The sequence below is a fragment of the Oncorhynchus mykiss genome, chromosome 24 (genome assembly GCF_013265735.2).
Source record: "Oncorhynchus mykiss isolate Arlee chromosome 24, USDA_OmykA_1.1, whole genome shotgun sequence".
Taxonomy (NCBI): Eukaryota; Metazoa; Chordata; class Actinopteri; order Salmoniformes; family Salmonidae; genus Oncorhynchus; species Oncorhynchus mykiss.
The window spans coordinates 39,166,474-39,185,920 of NC_048588.1; the positions used below are offsets into that span (position 1 = coordinate 39,166,474).

The 19,447-nt window shown below is 49.7% G+C and overlaps 1 protein-coding gene across 2 annotated transcripts in view; it reads right to left on the minus strand.

The window, feature by feature from the left end:
- Positions 1-508: 508 nt before the first annotated feature.
- Positions 509-19,447, minus strand: part of LOC110503191 (caseinolytic peptidase B protein homolog) — a gene marked incomplete at its 3' end in the record, with an annotated part of 36,036 nt that continues 17,097 nt past the window's right edge. For both annotated transcript variants that reach the window (XM_036961861.1, XM_036961860.1), the window contains 2 exon segments: positions 509-637; positions 4,281-4,384. In XM_036961861.1, coding sequence (XP_036817756.1) covers positions 509-637; positions 4,281-4,384 — 233 coding nt within the window.

Consider the following 19,447-nt stretch of genomic DNA (forward strand, 5'->3'; position numbering starts at 1 on the left):
TTCTCAATAGCAAGGCTATGCTCACTGAGTCTGTACATAGTCAAAGATTTCCTTAATTTTGGGTCAGTCACAGTGGTCAGGTATTCTGCCGCTGTGTACTCTCCGTTTAGGGCCAAATAGCATTCTAGTTTGCTCTGTTTTTTTGTTAATTATTTTCAATGTGTCAAGTAATGGTCTTTTTGTTTTCTCATGATTAGGTTGGGTCTAACCTCACAGTTTCTCTCTATTTTCTTGTGGTGTTGCCCCAGGACAGGTTCTGTGCAAGGGTCAGAGATCAATTAGGTCTGGAGGGAGGTTGGGGCTTACTTGTTTAAAACCCACTGGTGTGTAGAGGGGCCGCAGGAGGGGGTAGATGTTCTGCCCTGGGGTAGTGTGTTCGGCAGAGGACCCGAGTCTCAGACAGGTGTGAGACAGAAACCCAATCAGTCACTTGAAGTACACCTCAAGGACATGATGTGCGTGGATGCGTGTGCACGGGCGCGTGTCAGAGTGTGTATGCATGACTCACCTTTCTCCAGCAGCATGCGTACAGCGAGTGGGTCGTCGGCCAGCGTTGCGTAGTGTAGGGCTGTGCAACCACGGAAACCAGCCCTGCTACTTAGCCTGCTACTAAATTCATCCTCCCTGGAAACTAACACTGACAGACAGACACAGACAGACAGAGACAGACAGACAGACACAGACAGACAGTGAAGGAGAGAGATAAGTAATGAAAGGAGAGAGATTAATAAATCAGTTGTATTTTTATCTTCTCCATTCATGTAAAATTCTGAGAATCAAACTAATTTCTACATTAGAGAGAATCCATGGTGTTTCTACTAAAAAGAAAAGCAATGGCCCCGATGTGTTCAACAACACTATCATGTATAGTAATGATACACACTTCTTTATTACACAAACAGCCCTCTTCTCTCTCTCCCCCCTACCCCTCTCTCTCTCCCCAGCCCTTCTTTACCTCTCTCTCTCCCACTACCCCTCTCTCTCTCCCCCTACCCCTCTCTCTCTCCCCAGCCCTTCTTTACCTCTCTCTCTACCCAGCCCTTCTTTACCTCTCTCTCTCCCCCTACCCCTCTCTCTCTACCCAGCCCTTCTTTACCTCTCTCTCTACCCAGCCCTTCTTTACCTCTCTCTCTCCCCCTACCCCTCTCTCTCTCCCCAGCCCTTCTTTACCGCTCTCTCTCCCCCTAGCCCTCTCTCTCTCCCCCTACCCCTCTCTCTCTACCCAGCCCTTCTTTACCTCTCTCTATCCATCCCATCTTTCTCTCCCTCCATCTCTCTACTCAGCCCTTCTCCCCCTCCCTCCCTCTCTCTTTCTACCCAGTACTTAGTTTTCTCCTTCCGACCACCACTTGTCATCCTCCCTGGCTCTCTTTTCCCCGACACTCACTCTCTCCCTCTCATTGTCTGCCTTCATCTCTTTCCCTGGAACTTTGTCTCTTCACTCCCTCCCTCCATCACCGAATCCCCCCTCTCCCTCCCCATCTCTCCCTGACAGGCTGGCCGGCGTGTGTATGGATGTCTGAGAGGGATAATCACAGCAAACTCAATAAAGCGTCACGCAGGCCCGCCTAGCCCATCTATCAGCGTGCGTCTGGGAAATGCTTCCCCGCGCAACGCCGCCCCGCGTGGACCCGAAGCTGACAGCTATATAAATGTGTGCAATATACATATCACATATAAATATGTCTGCAGAGCCAGCAGAGGCTGAGGGTCTGGGTGTGTGTGTGTGTGTGTGTGTGTGTGTGTGTGTGTGTGTTTCTCCATAGAAAACAAATAAAACAACGCCTCCACCAGAAAATAAATACAGAAAATAAATAAAATAAATAAAAATGGGGAACAAATGAAACTCTTACATATATGCAAATATGAGAGGAGCTCATAATGTCTGTCTACAGTTAGATGAATTCTATGTAATAACAAACTAACGACCAGGGCCCACTGTGGGTCTATCTAACAAACTAACGACCAGGGCCCACTGTGGGTCTGTCCATCTAACAAACTAACGACCAGGGCCCAGTGTGGGTCTGTCTGTCTAACAAACTAACGACCAGGGCCCAGTGTGGATCTGTATATCTAACAAACTAACGACCAGGGCCCACTGTGGATATGTCTATCTAACAAACTAACGACCAGGGCCTAGTGTGGGTCTGTCTGTCTAACAAACAAACGACCAGGGCCCACTGTGGGTCTGTCTGTCTAACAAACTAACGACCAGGGCCCACTGTGGGTCTGTCTATCTAACAAACTAACGACCAGGGCCCAGTGTGGGTCTGTCTAACAAACTAACGACCAGGGCCCAGTGTGGGTCTGTCTATCTAACAAACTAACGACCAGGGCCCACTGTGGGTCTGTCTGTCTAACAAACTAACGACCAGGGCCCACTGTGGGTCTGTCTGTCTAACAAACTAACGACCAGGGCCCACTGTGGGTCTGTCTGTCTAACAAACTAACGACCAGGGCCCACTGTGGGTCTGTCTGTCTAACAAACTAACGACCAGGGCCCACTGTGGGTCTGTCTATCTAACAAACTAACGACCAGGGCCCACTGTGGGTCTGTCTATCTAACAAACTAACGACCAGGGCCCACTGTGGGTCTGTCTGTCTAACAAACTAACGACCAGGGCCCACTGTGGGTGGGTCTGTCTATCTAACAAACTAACGACCAGGGCTCACTGTGGGTGGGTCTGTCTGTCTAACAAACTAACGACCAGGGCCCAGTGTGGGTCTGTCTGTCTAACAAACTAACGACCAGGGCCCAGTGTGGGTCTGTCTGTCAAACAAACGACCAGGGCCCACTGTGGGTCTGTCTGTCTAACAAACTAACGACCAGGGCCCACTGTGGGTCTGTCTGTCTAACAAACTAACGACCAGGGCCCACTGTGGGTCTGTCTGTCTAACAAACTAACGACCAGGGCCCACTGTGGGTCTGTCTATCTAACAAACTAACGACCAGGGCCCACTGTGGGTCTGTCTATCTAACAAACTAACGACCAGGGCCCACTGTGGGTCTGTCTGTCTAACAAACTAACGACCTGGGCCCACTGTGGGTGGGTCTGTCTGTCTAACAAACTAACGACCAGGGCCCAGTGTGGGTCTGTCAGTCTAACAACCTAACGACCAGGGCCCAGTGTGGGTGGGTCTGTCTGTCTAACAAAATAACGACCAGGGCCCAGTGTGGGTGGGTCTGTCAGTCTAACAACCTAACGACCAGGGCCCAGTGTGGGTGGGTCTGTCTGTCTAACAAACTAACGTCCAGGGCCCAGTGTGGGTCTGTCTGTCTAACAACCTAACGACCAGGGCCCAGTGTGGGTGGGTCTGTCTGTCTAACAAACTAACGACCAGGGCCCAGTGTGGGTGGGTCTGTCTGTCTAACAAACTAACGACCAGGGCCCAGTGTGGGTGGGTCTGTCTGTCTAACAAACTAACGACCAGGGCCCAGTGTGGGTCTGTCTATCTAACAAACTAACGACCAGGGCCCAGTGTGGGTCTGTCTATCTAACAAACTAACGACCAGGGCCCACTGTGGGTCTGTCTGTCTAACAAACTAACGACCAGGGCCCACTGTGGGTCTGTCTATCTAACAAACTAACGACCAGGGCCCACTGTGGGTCTGTCTATCTAACAAACTAACGACCAGGGCCCACTGTGGGTCTGTCTGTCTAACAAACTAACGACCTGGGCCCACTGTGGGTGGGTCTGTCTGTCTAACAAACTAACGACCAGGGCCCAGTGTGGGTCTGTCAGTCTAACAACCTAACGACCAGGGCCCAGTGTGGGTGGGTCTGTCTGTCTAACAAAATAACGACCAGGGCCCAGTGTGGGTGGGTCTGTCAGTCTAACAACCTAACGACCAGGGCCCAGTGTGGGTGGGTCTGTCTGTCTAACAAACTAACGTCCAGGGCCCAGTGTGGGTCTGTCTGTCTAACAACCTAACGACCAGGGCCCAGTGTGGGTGGGTCTGTCTGTCTAACAAACTAACGACCAGGGCCCAGTGTGGGTGGGTCTGTCTGTCTAACAAACTAACGACCAGGGCCCAGTGTGGGTCTGTCTATCTAACAAACTAACGACCAGGGCCCAGTGTGGGTCTGTCTATCTAATAAACTAACGACCAGGGCCCAGTGTGGGTCTGTCTATCTAACAAACTAACGACCAGGGCCTAGTGTGGGTCTGTCTGTCTGTCTGCAACATCATTTGTCTCTGAGTTGGGGGGGTTAGGAGGATGCTCCAGTTTGTCTCTGAGTTGGGGGGTTAGGAGGATGGATGAATGATGTCATAGTTACCTTCCAGTGAGTGAATGCCCTTCTCTCTGGACGTGTCATAGACGTTGTTGAAGTCATCTCCTGCGTTAGGATCAGCCCCAGACTCCAGCAGAACCTTCACCACGCTGGAAAACACAAACACACATTCAGTAAAACAACAAGGGTGTGTGTGCCATCTGACAATGGACTCCAGCCATATCAGCTAACTGTGATATGACCAGCGACCTCCCTGGCTGAGGACCAGCGACCTCCCTGGCTGAGGACCAGCGACCTCCCTGGCTGAGGACCAGCGACCTCCCTGGCTGAGGACCAGCGACCTCCCTGGCTGAGGACCAGCGACCTCCCTGGCTGAGGACCAGCGACCTCCCTGGCTAAGGACCAGCGACCCCTCCTCCCTCCACTGCTCAGACTGATCTACTGCTAGTCTTGCCTCAACAATTCCATTTTGTTACATCTCATCTTATTGACACTTGTCTATTGTAAATGTTATTGGAATTCCCATTAGAACTATTTAACCATCTCTAAATCTCCCACAACCCTCCAGGCCACAGGTTGGCCACACAGGGGTGGGGAGTACCCATGGGAACCATGGGAAATGGACAGGGTAGACTCCATCCCCCTTACCCCCCCAGTGTCCCCAAACTGTCGAGGGTGCTAGGGGACATTTCCGGCGTTGTGTGAACTCCTTCAGTGGAGCGGACCGACCCGGCAGTCAACAACGCGCCAAAAGACACACTACTCCCATGGCAACGGCGTTCACTGTGACCCCAGCGACATTCCAGGTACCGTCACTCAGTCTACACCCTCCGCCACCCCATTGACGCACCAGACCCCCCATCCCACACCCCACCAGACCCCCCCGTCCCATCCCACACCCCACCAGACCCCCATCCCACACCCCACCAGACCCCCCGTCCCATCCCCACCAGACCCCCCCGTCCCACCCCCACCAGACCCCCCGTCCCACCCCCACCAGACCCCCCCGTCCCACCCCAGCGACCTCCATGATGAATAAGGGCTGTGACACAGACACACTACAAACAGCCAACATCTGGCCCGTGTTGTTTTGTGGTGTACTCCACACTGAGGTTCTCTCGAAGCTAGCCTGGTCCCAGATCAGTTTTGCTGCAGCATGACAATAGTAGTCAGAGGAGTTAGCTACTGCAGATATAGATCTGGGGCCAGGCTAACCTGATAGCTTCTTCACATATAGATCTGGGACCAGGCTAACCTGATAGCTTCTTCACATAGAGATCTGGGACCAGGCTAACCTGACAGCTTCTTCACATATAGATCTGGGACCAGGCTAACATGATAGCTTCTTCACATAGAGATCTGGGACCAGGCTAACCTGATAGCTTCTTCACATAGAGATCTGGGACCAGGCTAACCTGATAGCTTCTTCACATAGAGATCTGGGACCAGGCTAACCTGATAGCTTCTTCACATAGAGATCTGGGGCCAGGCTAACCTGATAGCTTCTTCACATAGAGATCTGGGGCCAGGCTAACCTGATAGCTTCTTCACATATAGATCTGGGGCCATGATAACCTGATAGCTTCTTCACATAGAGATCTGGGGCCAGGCTAACCTGATAGCTTCTTCACATAGAGATCTGGGGCCAGGCTAACCTGATAGCTTCTTCACATATAGATCTGGGGCCATGATAACCTGATAGCTTCTTCACATAGAGATCTGGGACCAGGCTAACCTGATAGCTTCTTCACATAGAGATCTGGGACCAGGCTAACCTGATAGCTTCTTCACATAGAGATCTGGGGCCAGGCTAACCTGATAGCTTCTTCACATAGAGATCTGGGGCCAGGCTAACCTGATAGCTTCTTCACATAGAGATCTGGGGCCAGGCTAACCTGATAGCTTCTTCACATATAGATCTGGGACCAGGCTAACCTGATAGCTTCTTCACATAGAGATCTGGGACCAGGCTAACCTGATAGCTTCTTCACATAGAGATCTGGGGCCATGATAACCTGATAGCTTCTTCACATAGAGATCTGGGGCCAGGCTAACCTGATAGCTTCTTCACATAGAGATCTGGGGCCAGGCTAACCTGATAGCTTCTTCACATAGAGATCTGGGGCCAGGCTAACCTGATAGCTTCTTCACATAGAGATCTGGAGCCAGGCTAACCTGATAGCTTCTTCACATAGAGATCTGGGGCCAGGCTAACCTGATAGCTTCTTCACATAGAGATCTGGGGCCAGGCTAACCTGATAGCTTCTTCACATATAGATCTGGGGCCATGATAACCTGATAGCTTCTTCACATATAGATCTGGGGCCAGGCTAACCTGATAGCTTCTTCACATAGAGATCTGGGGCCAGGCTAACCTGATAGCTTCTTCACATAGAGATCTGGGGCCAGGCTAACCTGATAGCTTCTTCACATAGAGATCTGGGACCAGGCTAACCTGATAGCTTCTTCACATAGAGATCTGGGGCCAGGCTAACCTGATAGCTTCTTCACATAGAGATCTGGGGCCAGGCTAACCTGATAGCTTCTTCACATAGAGATCTGGGACCAGGCTAACCTGATAGCTTCTTCACATAGAGATCTGGGGCCAGGCTAACCTGATAGCTTCTTCACATAGAGATCTGGGGCCAGGCTAACCTGATAGCTTCTTCAGAGGATGATGATATGGTTGTGTTTGTTATGGTTGCCAGCACCGAGGACTTGACTCAGTGAGTCTTTATGGTAAAATGGTATCTTGTGTTGTGTGTCTTCAGCGATAGGGAGACAGAAGTTTGTGGTGATGATCCCCTGTCCACTATCCCTGTGGGAGAGGTGGAGGCTTCTGTTTTGTGCCGGACCGTGTGACAGGACAGCACTGCTGGTAAGGAGGGGTTATTTTCTTTTGTTACTGTATCAGTTCAGCTGTGGGAGGGCAGTGACCCAAAGAGGGCCCTCTCTCGCCCCGGCAAGCACTTCTACAAACACATATCCTCAGACACAAATACACACGCACACGCACACACACACACACACACACACACACACACCGGTAGGCAGGGGTATGTGGAGAAGAAGGTTCGGCTAAAAAGGGTTGATAATGGTATCGAAAAGGTAAACATGGACAGAGAGAAAGGAACAATAGAGAGAAGAGGAGGAGGAGGAGAGGAAGAGGATCTGATTATACAGCAAGTTGTGATACTCATCAGGTCATGGAACCAGTTTCTGGTTTTGAGTAATAAGTGCTGGAAAACTGACTAACTTTATTTGGGCTGTGTGTGATAGAGATGCAACACCAAATCATGGCCAACCTATGACCTCACGGAGCCTGTGTGAATATATTAGCCCTAGTGAGAGCGTATTAGCCCGAGTGAGAGCCTATTAGCCCGAGTGATAGCCTATTAGCCCGAGTGATAGCCTATTAGCCCGAGTGATAGCCTATTAGCCCGAGTGAGAGCCGATTAGCCAGAGTGAGAGCCTATTAGCCAGAGTGAGAGTGTATTAGCCCTAGTGAGGGTGTGTGAGAGCAAATTAGCCCTAATGAGAGCGTATTAGAACTAGTGAGTGTATTATCCCTAGTGAGAGCTTTTTAGCCCTAGTGAGAGTATATTAGCCCCAGTGAGAGTATATTAGCCCTAGTGAGAGCACATTAGCCCTATATTAGCCCTCGTGAGAGCGTATTAGCCCTCGTGAGAGTGTTTGAGTGAGTTGTATTAGCCCTAATGAGAGTGATTAGAAGTATATTAGCCCAAGTGAGAGCATATTAGCCCTAGTGAGAGCGTATTAGCCCTAATGAGAGCGTATTAGCCCTCATTGGAGCGTATTAGCCGTAGTGAGAGAGTATTAGCCCTAGTGAGAGCGTATGAGTGTATTAGTCCTAGTGAGAGTTTATTAGCCCTAGTGAGAGCGTATTAGCCCTAGTGAGAGCGTATTAGCCCTAGTGAGAGCGTATTAGCCCCAGTGAGAGCGTATTAGCCCCAGTGAGAGCGTATTAACCCCAGTGAGAGTGTATTAGCCCCAGTGAGAGTGTATTAGCCCTAGTGAGAGCGTATTAGCCCTAGTGAGAGCGTATTAGCCCTAGTGAGAGCGTATTAGCCCTAGTGAGAGCGTATTAACCCCAGTGAGAGCGTATTAGCCCCAGTGAGAGTATATTAGCCCTAGTGAGAGTATATTAGCCCTAGTGAGAGTATATTAGCCCTAGTGAGAGTATATTAGCCCTAGTGAGAGTATATTAGCCCTAGTGAGAGCGTATTACCCCTAGTGAGAATGTATTAGCCCTAGTGAGAGTGTATTAGCCCTAGTGAGAGTGCATTAGCCCTAGTGAGAGTATATTAGCCCTAGTGAGAGTGTATTAGCCCTAGTGAGAGTGTAATAGCCCTAGTGAGAGGTGGGAGGATCAGGGATTCTATGGTCTCTGTCCATAGCCTGCTCAGTCATTACTTACTCCAGTACTCTCCCTCTCTATCCCTCTCCAGGCCTCTCTCTATCCCCCTCTCCAGGCCTCTCTCTATCCCTCTCCCTCTCTCTAGGCAACTCTATCCCTCTCTCCAGGCAACTCTATCCCTCTCCCTAGGCCTCTCTATCCCTCTCCCTCTCTCTATCCCTATCCCTAGGCCTCTCTATCCCTCTCTCCAGGCCTCTCCATCCCTATCTCTCCAGGCCTCTCCATCCCTATCTCTCCATCCCTATCTCTCCAGGCCTCTCCATCCCTATCTCTCCAGGCCTCTCCATCCCTATCTCTCCAGGCCTCTCCATCCCTATCTCTCCAGGCCTCTCCATCCCTATCTCTCCAGGCCTCTCCATCCCTATCTCTCCAGACCTCTCCATCCCTATCTCTCCATCCCTATCTCTCCAGGCCTCTCCATCCCTATCTCTCCAGGCCTCTCCATCCCTATCTCTCCAGGCCTCTCCATCCCTATCTCTCCAGGCCTCTCCATCCCTATCTCTCCAGGCCTCTCCATCTCTAGGAAAACTTGTATTCACATTTTTCCCAACGAGTCTCTCTGTCGGAACGGTCAACAGGCGTTCCACTCGGGCGAGCGCTCATTGTGCACGTGAATGGAGGGAGGGGAGGAAGGGATAGGGGGATGGAGAGAGAGAGAGATATGGAGAGGGAGATTGTGTGTTAAGAGTGCAAAAAAGGGGGTACCCTGCCCATTCCTTCTTTCAGCCACATCAAAGCTACTCAAATACACACACCCTCAAACCCCACCACCACCTCACACACTCAACCCCAACCACTCACACACACACTCAACCCCAACCCCTCACACACACTCAACCCCTCACACACACACTCAACCCCAACACACTCACTCCTAACCCCTCATGCTCAAACTCGGTTTTTCTCACACACACACACACACACACTAGGGCTGACCCCGGGGGTCAGGGGTCGACCAGTGTTGATTGGCCTATAAACTAAGAAAATATTCTGTATCAAATAATACCAAACCAGGTTGGAGAGAATTGGCGCATTGTCCATTTGCCACAACATTAGCGCATTAGGCTATAGTCCTCAGAACCAGAACAACCTTGTCGACTGCTGTTGAAGAAATAATGAACAGTTAGGACACACACTAACAAGCAATGAAAACGTGCATTGAATAAAAGAAAGTCCACACCTCTATTTTTTTGTTTTACTGAAGTGCCACAGTGCTCTACATCCCTGAGCATCTAGCGTATCACATGACCCTGCGTCAAAAGGCAGTTGGAAAGACGAGAGGATGTAGAATGTCTACACAGACTAATACACAGACTAATACACAGACTAATACACAGACTAATACACAGACTAAGTTATCAAAACAATTGATTATAACCATTGGTAAACAACTCATGTTATTAGGTGAAGTTTATCTACATGAAAATAAAAGTTAAGAATACAATTTTTTTTTTAAATCCTAAATGGTTGTAGGCTTATTTAAATAAAATCCTAAATGGTTGTAGGCTTATTTAAATAAAATCCTAAATGGTTGTAGGCTTATTTAAATAAAATCCTAAATGGTTGTAGGCTTATTTAAAAAGTGTTTTGACAGTTGTTCTTTTCATGACAGTCTTCAACCATAACGGTCAGTTACATGGTGTATTCAATCACCGTCACAGCCCTGGTCATCATAATACGTGACTCGTTTCAGGAAACTACTTCACAGGAGAGGCATTTGAACATAAACATTTTTATTTTATTTGATCAAAATTAGTTATTTTTGGCAGAAATGCCCTTTGGAACATGTGAACATCCAGGTGCCATAATAACTTTGCACCTAAATCAACCATTTATTGGATCATTAAAACCTTCAAGGAGAGCAGTTCAATTGCTGTGAAGAATGCTTCAGGGAGCCCAAGAAAGTCCAGCAAGCGCCAGGACCGTCTCCTAAAGTTGATTCAGCTGCGGGATCGGGGCACCACCAGTACAGAGCTTACTCAGGAATGGCAGCAGGCAGGTGTGAGTGCATCTGCACACACAGTGAGGCAAAGACTTTTGGAGGATGGCCTGGTGTCAAGAAAGGCAGCAAAGAAGCCACTTCTCTCCAGGAAAAACATCAGGGACAGACTGATATTCTGCAAAAGGCACAGGGATTGGACTGCTGAGGACTGGGGTAAAGTCTTTTTCTCTGATGAATCCCCTTACCGATTGTTTGGGAAATCTGGAAAAAAGCTTGTCCGGAGAAGACAAGGTGAGCGCTACCATCAGTCCTGTGTTATGCCAACAGTAAAGCATCCTGAGACCATTCATGTGTGGGGTTTCTTCTCAGCCAAGAGAGTGGGCTCACTCACAATTTTGCCTAAGAACACAGCCATGAATAAAGAATGGTACCAACACATCCTCCGAGAGCAACTTCTCCCAACCATACAGGAGCAGTTTGGTGACGAACAATGCCTTTTCCAGCATGATGGAGCACCTTGCCATAAGGCAAAAGTGATAACTAAGTGGCTCTGGGAAGAAAACATCGATATTTTGGGTCCATGGCCAGGAAACTCCCCAGACCTTAATCCCATTGAGAACTTGTGGTCAATTCTCAAGAGGTGGGTGGACAAACAAAAACCCACAAATTCTGACAAACTCCAAGCATTGATTGTGCAAGAATGGGCTGCCATCAGTCAGGATGTGGCCCAGAAGTTAATTGACAGCATGCCAGGGCGGATTGTAGAGGTCTTGAAAAAGAAGGGTCAACACTGCAAATATTGACTCGTTGCATCAACTTCATGTTATTGTCAATAAAAGCCATTGACACTTATGAAATGCTTGTAATTATACTTCAGTATTCCATAGTAACATCTGACAAAAATATCTAAAGACACTGAAGCAGCAAACTTTGTGGAAATTAATATTTGTGTCTTTCTCAAAACTTTTTGCCACTGTACATGAAATGACCAAATTGTATGTGGTCACATGCTCGTAGAACAACTTGTTCCAAAATCCACTAGATGTTGGAACATTTGTGCACGGGGGAATTGTCATTATGAAACAGGAAAGTTCTGTCCCAAAACTGTTGCCACAAATCGTCTAGAATGTCATCGTATGCTGAAGCATTAAGATTTACCTTCACGGGAACTAAGAGGCCAAAACCATGAAAAACAGCCCCAGACCATGATTCCTCCTCCAGAAACTCTAGTTGGCACTATGCATTTGGGCAGCGTTCTCCTGGCATCCGCCAAAACCAGATTTATCCACTGGACTGCCAGATAGTGAAGCGCGATTCATCACTCCAGAGAACGTGTGTCGGTGAGTCCAATGGCGGCGAGCTTTACACCACTCCAGCCGACGCTTGGCATTGCGCATGGTGATCTTAGGCTTGTGTGCGGCAACTCAGCCATGGAAACCCATGAAGCTCCCGGCGAACAGTTATTGTGCTATTCCCACATGCTTCAAGAGGGCCACCATTGTTCCTGTTCCCAAGAAAGCGAAGGTAACTGAACTAAATGACTGTCGCCCCGTAGCACTCACTTCCGTCATCATGAAGTGCTTTGAGAGACTAGTCAAGGATCATATGACCTCCACTCTACCTGATACCCTAGACCCACTCCAATAGGTCCACAGACGACAAAATCGCAATCACACTGCCCTAACCCATCTGGACAAGAGGAATACCTATGTGAGAATGTTGTTCATCGACTACAGCTCAGCATTTAACACTATAGTACCCTCCAAACTCGTCATTAAGCTCGAGACCCTGGGTCTCGACCCTGACCTGTGCAACTGGGTTCTGGACTTCCTGACGGGCCGCCCCCAGGTGGTGAGGGTAGGAAAGAACATCTCCACCCTGCTGATCCTCAAAACTGAGGCCGCACAAGGGTGTGTTCTCATCCCTCTCCTGTACTACCTGTTCACCAATGACTGCGTGAGCATGCACGCCTCCAACTCAAATCATTAAGTTTGCAGACAGTGGTAGTCTTGATTACCAACAACGACGAGACGGCCTACAGGTAGGAAAGGGAGCAGCCCCCTGTCCATATCGACGAGACAGTAGTGGAGAAGGTGGAAAGTTGTAAGTTCCTCGGTGTACACATCACAGACAAACTGAAATGGTCCACCCACACAGACAGCGTGGTGAAGAAGGCGCAGCAGCGCCTCTTCAACCTCAGGAGGCTGAAGAAATTTGGCTTGTCACCAAAAACCCTCACAAACTTTGACAGATGCACAATCGAGAGCATCCTGTCGGGCTGTATCACCGCCTGGTACGGCAACTCTTCCGCCCACAACCGTAAGGCTCTCCAGATGGTAGTGAGGTCTGCACAACGCATCACCGGGGGCAAACTACCTGCCCTCTAGGACCTCTACACCACCCGATGTTACAGGAAGGCCATAAAGATCATCAAGGACAACAACCACCGGATCCACTGCCTGTTCACCCCGCTATCATCCAGAAGGCGAGGTCAGTAGAAGGGGGATCAAAGCTGGGACCGATGGACTAAAAAACAGCTTCTATCTCAAGGCCATCAGACTGTTAAACAGCCACCACTAACATTGAGTGGCTGCTGCCAACATACTGACTCAACTCCAGCCACTTTAATAATGGAAAATTTGATGTAAAAATGTATCACTAGCCACTGTAAACAATGCCACTTAATATAATGTTCACATACCCTACATTACTCATCTCATATAGGACCTCTACACCAGGCGGTGTCAGAGGAAGGCCCTAAAAATGGTCAAAGACCCCAGCCACCCCAGTCATAGTGTTCTCTCTACTACCACATGGCAAGCAGTACCGGAGTGCCAAGTCTAGGACAAAAAGGCTTCTCAACAGTTTTTACCCCCAAGCCATAAGACTCCTGAACAGGTAACCAAATGGTTACCCGGACTATTTGCATTGTGTGCTCCCCCCAAACCCCTCTTTTTACGCTGCTGCTACTCTCTGTTTATCTTATATGCATAGTCCCTTTAACTATACATTGATGTACATACTACCTCAAATTGGGCCGACCAACCAGTGCTCCCGCACATTGGCTAACCAGCTATCTGCATTGTGTTCCACCCACCAACCCCTCTTTTACGCTACTGCTATTCTCTGTTCATCATATATGCATAGTCACTTTAACCATATCTACATACCACCTCAATCAGCCCCACTAATCCGTGTCTGTATGTAGCCTTGCTACTTTTATAGCCTTGTTACTGTTATTTTTCAGTCTTTTTACTGTTGTTTTTATTTCTTTACTTACCTATTGTTCACCTAACACCTTTTTTGCACTATTGGTTAGAGCCTGTAAGGAAGCATTTCACTGTAAGGTCTATAGCTGTTGTATTTGGCGCACGTGACAAATAAACGTTGATTTGATTAGATCCCATCTCGAATAATGTTTATATTCTCCAGCCTACCAGCAGCAAACAAAGTGTCAGGGTGGTCATCAACAGTAGCATTCTGTATCAAATAACTGTGGCTTTCAGCTTCAGTTGTGTTGCCTGTAGCCTATTAATGCTAATTTCATGTGTTCCTGTCAACATTCTAATACATTTGTTCATTGTTACAGGTGGAGTTTCAGTTCCTAAGAACCGGGTTACACCTTGCCTGAACTGATCCTGGGAAATGCCTCTCTACGCAAGCTACCCAATAAACACGCTACCCAATAAACAAATGGTTGGTCCCACAGTCACCACCTGTTTGCAAATGAAGGCTACCCAGCAATGGGTTTCACCACATTGGTTCCCTTACTGCTAAATGCAGAGTTCATCTGGCACCTGTGCATTCTTGGGTCGCACCCTGTTTTCATAATACTTTTACTACGGTTGTTGCAACAGTGCCTGAGCTCAAGATCTCATTATGTGTTAGATAGTTGTCCCTCGAGGACAGGTTTTTTCTACAGATGCTTCCCACCCGTGTATTTTGGGGGGATTTTCAGCCTCAGTAGTCTGCAGTTCATTGGTTTACAATACTGATAATTGGTAGGCAGGCAGCCTAGCAGTTAAGAGCTTTGCGCCAGTAACCGAAAGGTCGCTGGCTCGAATCTCCGAGCTGACTAGGTGTAAAATCTGTTGATGTGGTCTCGAGCAAGGCACTTAACCCCAATACGAAGCTCCCAGCCAGGGCAGTTCCCCTCCTCATTGACACTTTTGTATGGTTGTCTTTATTGGTTTAAACATGGTTTCCTTCTAACGGTGTGATCACAACTTCATTCATGTGATTTAGGCCTTTTCACCCTGACCACTATAGCTTCACTCAACTCAGCATTCTAAAAATCGGGCTCCTGGTGTACTATCACAAACAGCTCGCTCTTACACTCAAATCATTTCTCGTTCCGCTAATACATCTTCACGCTCGAACCCACCCTGTTCCTTGTCATTCTCTTTTCCTCTCTCGTGTGTTTCACTTCTCTCCTTTCTCGAGTAATAAAGATGTTGTTTCTCCACAACGCTATGTGTTTTCTGTCCCTATCGCTTCGTATTACTGCATGTATGACTAGGTTTGAAGCAGAGAAAATGTCCCATTTCATACGAATGGCATTGTAGCACGCGTGGTTGAGTTCTACGTACAAACACGCGTGGCATTTCATCTAAACACGTCAGTAAATGTTTGTTTTCATGCTTAATTGAAACAAAATGTCACATAACACTAACTACACTCATACTTATGGTGGTAAAAGGCATTCATCATTAAAACCCGATTTATGGTCAATCCTTGCCCTGTATGGTCCGTACAGCATTTACTGCGAAGTCAGGGCATTCATACGTCCTGCGCTTCGCGGAGCAGAGGTGTTGTGAAGGAAGTCGTCAAGGAAGTGAGTTGTCAATGTGGAGTTATACGGAGCCCTCTGTAATGTTACCACATTTGGGATGCGCACGCCGATGCCATACGGAGCCTCCGGACCACACTGCCGGATCAAGCTAGCGGTTCATGTTAACCATATACATATGGCATTCCGGCACGCGTGGTTGGGCAGAGGTGTAATTTCAACCCTACACATAACGTTTGAATCCTGCGCTCAGCTCCTTGCATTGATAAACATTCCATACAACACTTTCCATTACAGCATAACTGCACTTGTGTTCTCTTCTTCGCATCTCTTTACATTTAATGATCATTGTTTTCGATCTTTAGATCCAACCGCTGCTCCGCTGTGTCCCTTCTCCCTCTTGACTAATTTTTTTTTTGGGGGGGGCGGGGGGGGGGGGTTTGATGCCAGCTACCCAGCAAGGGGCTACCCATCATCAACATCTGGCTCCAATGAGCATTCCTTGGCCATACCCCAAACTATTTAATATGATTCCATGTTGCATTCTGTCTCGGTTGTTCATCCGGGTAAGCCTGGAATCGATTGAAATGTATTTCACATAATGTTCAAATCAGGATCGCCGGTCTTTTTGAATGCCTGTTTCACTTCATCAAGCAGCATAACATAATCCACTCTGTTTCCTACGATACGGGCATAGAGGGGAATGAAAACAAGCGTATCATCTTCATCATCATCAGCGTAGCGTCATGTTCTTTTCCCTCTTCCTGTTACATGTTGACCAGACAGGACACGTCACATGCGCGAGCATTGCAAAATACATTTAGAAATCCATGTTATTCAATTATTGCACCCACACTGCTCGTGAGCGTCTGCGTTGCCAAGGGCTACAACAGAAGTCGTTCCTGTTTCTGACGCAGATCGCGCTGCAAGTCCTGCCTCATTGGTTTATAGAAGCAGGTACCCACGTGCCATCTCCTCATTGGTTTATAGAAGCAGGTACCCACGTGCCATCTCCTCATTGGTTTATAGAAGCAGGTACCCACGTGCCATCTCCTCATTGGTTTATAGAAGCAGGTACCCACGTCCCATCTCCTCATTGGTTTATAGAAGCAGGTACCCACGTGCCATCTCCTCATTGGTTATACCCACGTGGGTGATTGAAAGACTAACTGTTTTGCCGGTCGTCGTGGTAATAGTATGAAAGTTTAGATGCCGATCACCATATAAATTCAAAGATGAAAAAGCCTGGAAGGAGGAGAGATGACTAGAAATGATTCGGTTGGCCGTTTTATGTGTGGATTAATTGTCGGAGTAGAGGACCTTGTGCATTTCAGGTAAAATAATTCAATGTTTATATCCCAGGACAAATTAAGTAGCAACAGCAAGCTAGCTAAATAGGACAAATTAGCTAGCAACAGAAACCTAGCTAAATAGGACAAGTTAGTTAGCATGTGCAAGCTAGCTGGCTAAATTGCCATACATGTTTAATGCTTTTCGACCTGCCCCCAAATGAATGTAATTGGTGGGAGTGGGGGTGGGGGGGGGGGCTAAATAAATGTGTGCACGATGGCGCACGTGCACGGCCGGTTTGGGTTCCGTGTTAGCCATGGGCAGAATGTCATTCACCTATTGACCTTCAGCCTATAAGCACGGCGCAATAATTCACATTCTGCACACGGTTTTAACCTATGGGGCTCACTGTTGCAATTATCACTTTACCCCTCTCTCAACCAAATGGGTGTAAACCCATATTTACATTCTAGTCATTTAGCAGACACTCTTATCCATACATTTCGTGCTGGTCCCCATTGGGAATCGAACCATCAACCCTGGTGTTGGAAGCACCATGCTAGCTATACTACCCTTAAGGCTCCGAAGAGCATTCCTCTGAGACAAGGCCATACGCCCAACTATTTTATAAAACTTCATATTGCATTGTCTCCGTTGCTCATTCAGTTAAGCGTGTACTTGAATGAACTATAGTTTAGAAAAATGCTGCAGTGAGTGTGTCCGTCTTCATTCTGTAGTGTTTATTATGACCGTGTGTGTGTGTGTGTGTGAGAGAGAGAGTGATGTCTCTGTGTGTTTTCTCTGTCTTCCCTGCAGCATTGAGAGCTCACTGGGGGTTTAGAGAACAGAATGAAACACACACGAGTGTCACCACCACTGAGTTATAACACTCATAACACACAGTGTAACACACACGAGTATAGTACTAGTGTGCACAAGACAAGAACACATACATCAACATGGAACACAATGCATCCATCAACACAAACATCCACACTTCACTATGTCAACACACTAGGCTACATAATGCCAACAGAATGTTTCAGTTCATTCAGAGGCATTAAAACACAGAAGGTGAGTTGGGGGGGGGGGCAGAGGAGTTGGAAGAAGAGGGGAGGGGGGGTCAGGCAGAGGAGTTGGAAGGGAGGGAAGGGGGGGTCAGGCAGAGGAGTTGGAAGGGAGGGGAGGGGGGTCAGGCAGAGGAGTTGGAGGGGAGGCAGGCAGAGGAGTTGGAAGGGAGGGGAGGCAGGCAGAGGAGATGGAAGGGAGGGGAGGGGAGGCAGGCAGAGGAGTTGGAAGGGAGGGGGGCAGGCAGAGGAGTTGGAAGGGAGGGGAGGGGGGGGTCAGGCAGAGAAGTTGGAAGGGAGGGTCAGGCAGAGGAGTTGGAAGGGAGGGTCAGGCAGAGGAGTTGGAAGGGAGGGGAGGGGGGTCAGGCAGAGGAGTTGGAGGGGAGGGGAGGGGGGTCAGGCAGAGGAGTTGGAGGGGAGGGGGGGCAGGCAGAGGAGTTGGAAGGGAGGGGGGGCAGGCAGAGGAGTTGGAAGGGAGGGGAGGCAGGCAGAGGAGTTGGAAGGGAGGGGAGGCAAGCAGAGGAGTTGGAAGGGAGGGGGGCAGGCAGAGGAGTTGGAAGGGAGGGGAGGCAAGCAGAGGAGTTGGAAGGGAGGGGAGGCAGGCAGAGGAGTTGGAAGGGAGGGGGGCAGGCAGAGGAGTTGGAAGGGAGGGGAGGCAGGCAGAGGAGTTGGAAGGGAGGGGGGCAGGCAGAGGAGTTGGAAGGGAGGGGAGGGGGGTCAGGCAGAGGAGTTGGAAGGGAGGGGAGGGGAGGCAGGCAGAGGAGTTGGAAGGGAGGGGAGGGGGGGCAGGCAGAGGAGTTGGAAGGGAGGGGAGGCGAGGCAGGCAGAGGAGTTGGAAGGGAGATGAGGGGAGGGGGGTCAGGCAGAGGAGTTGGAAGGGAGGGGAGGGGGGGCAGGCAGAGGAGTTGGAAGGGAGGGGAGGGGGGGCAGGCAGAGGAGTTGGAAGGGAGGGGAGGGGGGGCAGGCAGAGGAGTTGGAAGGGAGGGGGGCAGGCAGAGGAGTTGGAAGGGAGGGGAGGCAGGCAGAGGAGTTGGAAGGGAGGGGAGGGGGGTCAGGCAGAGGAGTTGGAAGGGAGGGGAGGGGGGGCAGGCAGAGGAGTTGGAAGGGAGGGGAGGGGGGTCAGGCAGAGGAGTTGGAAGGGAGGGGAGGCAGGCAGAGGAGTTGGAAGGGAGGGGAGGCGGGGCAGGCAGAGGAGTTGGAAGGGAGGGGAGGGGGGGCAGGCAGAGGAGTTGGAAGGGAGGGGAGGGGAGGCAGGCAGAGGAGTTGGAAGGGAGGGGAGGCGGGGCAGGCAGAGGAGTTGGAAGGGAGATGAGGGGAGGGGGGGCAGGCAGAGGAGTTGGAAGGGAGGGGAGGGGGGGCAGGCAGAGGAGTTGGGAGGGAGGGGAGGGGGGGCAGGCAGAGGAGTTGGAAGGGAGGGGAGGGGGGGCAGGCAGAGAAGTTGGAAGGGAGGGGAGGGGGGCAGGCAGAAGAGTTGGAAGGGAGGGGAGACAGGCAGAGGAGTTGGAAGGGAGGGGAGGCGGGGCAGGCAGAGGAGTTGGAAGGGAGATGAGGGGAGGGGGGTCAGGCAGAGGAGTTGGAAGGGAGGGGAGGGGGGCAGGCAGAGGAGTTGGAAGGGAGGGGAGGGGGGGCAGGCAGAGGAGTTGGAAGGGAGGGGAGGGGGGGCAGGCAGAGGAGTTGGAAGGGAGG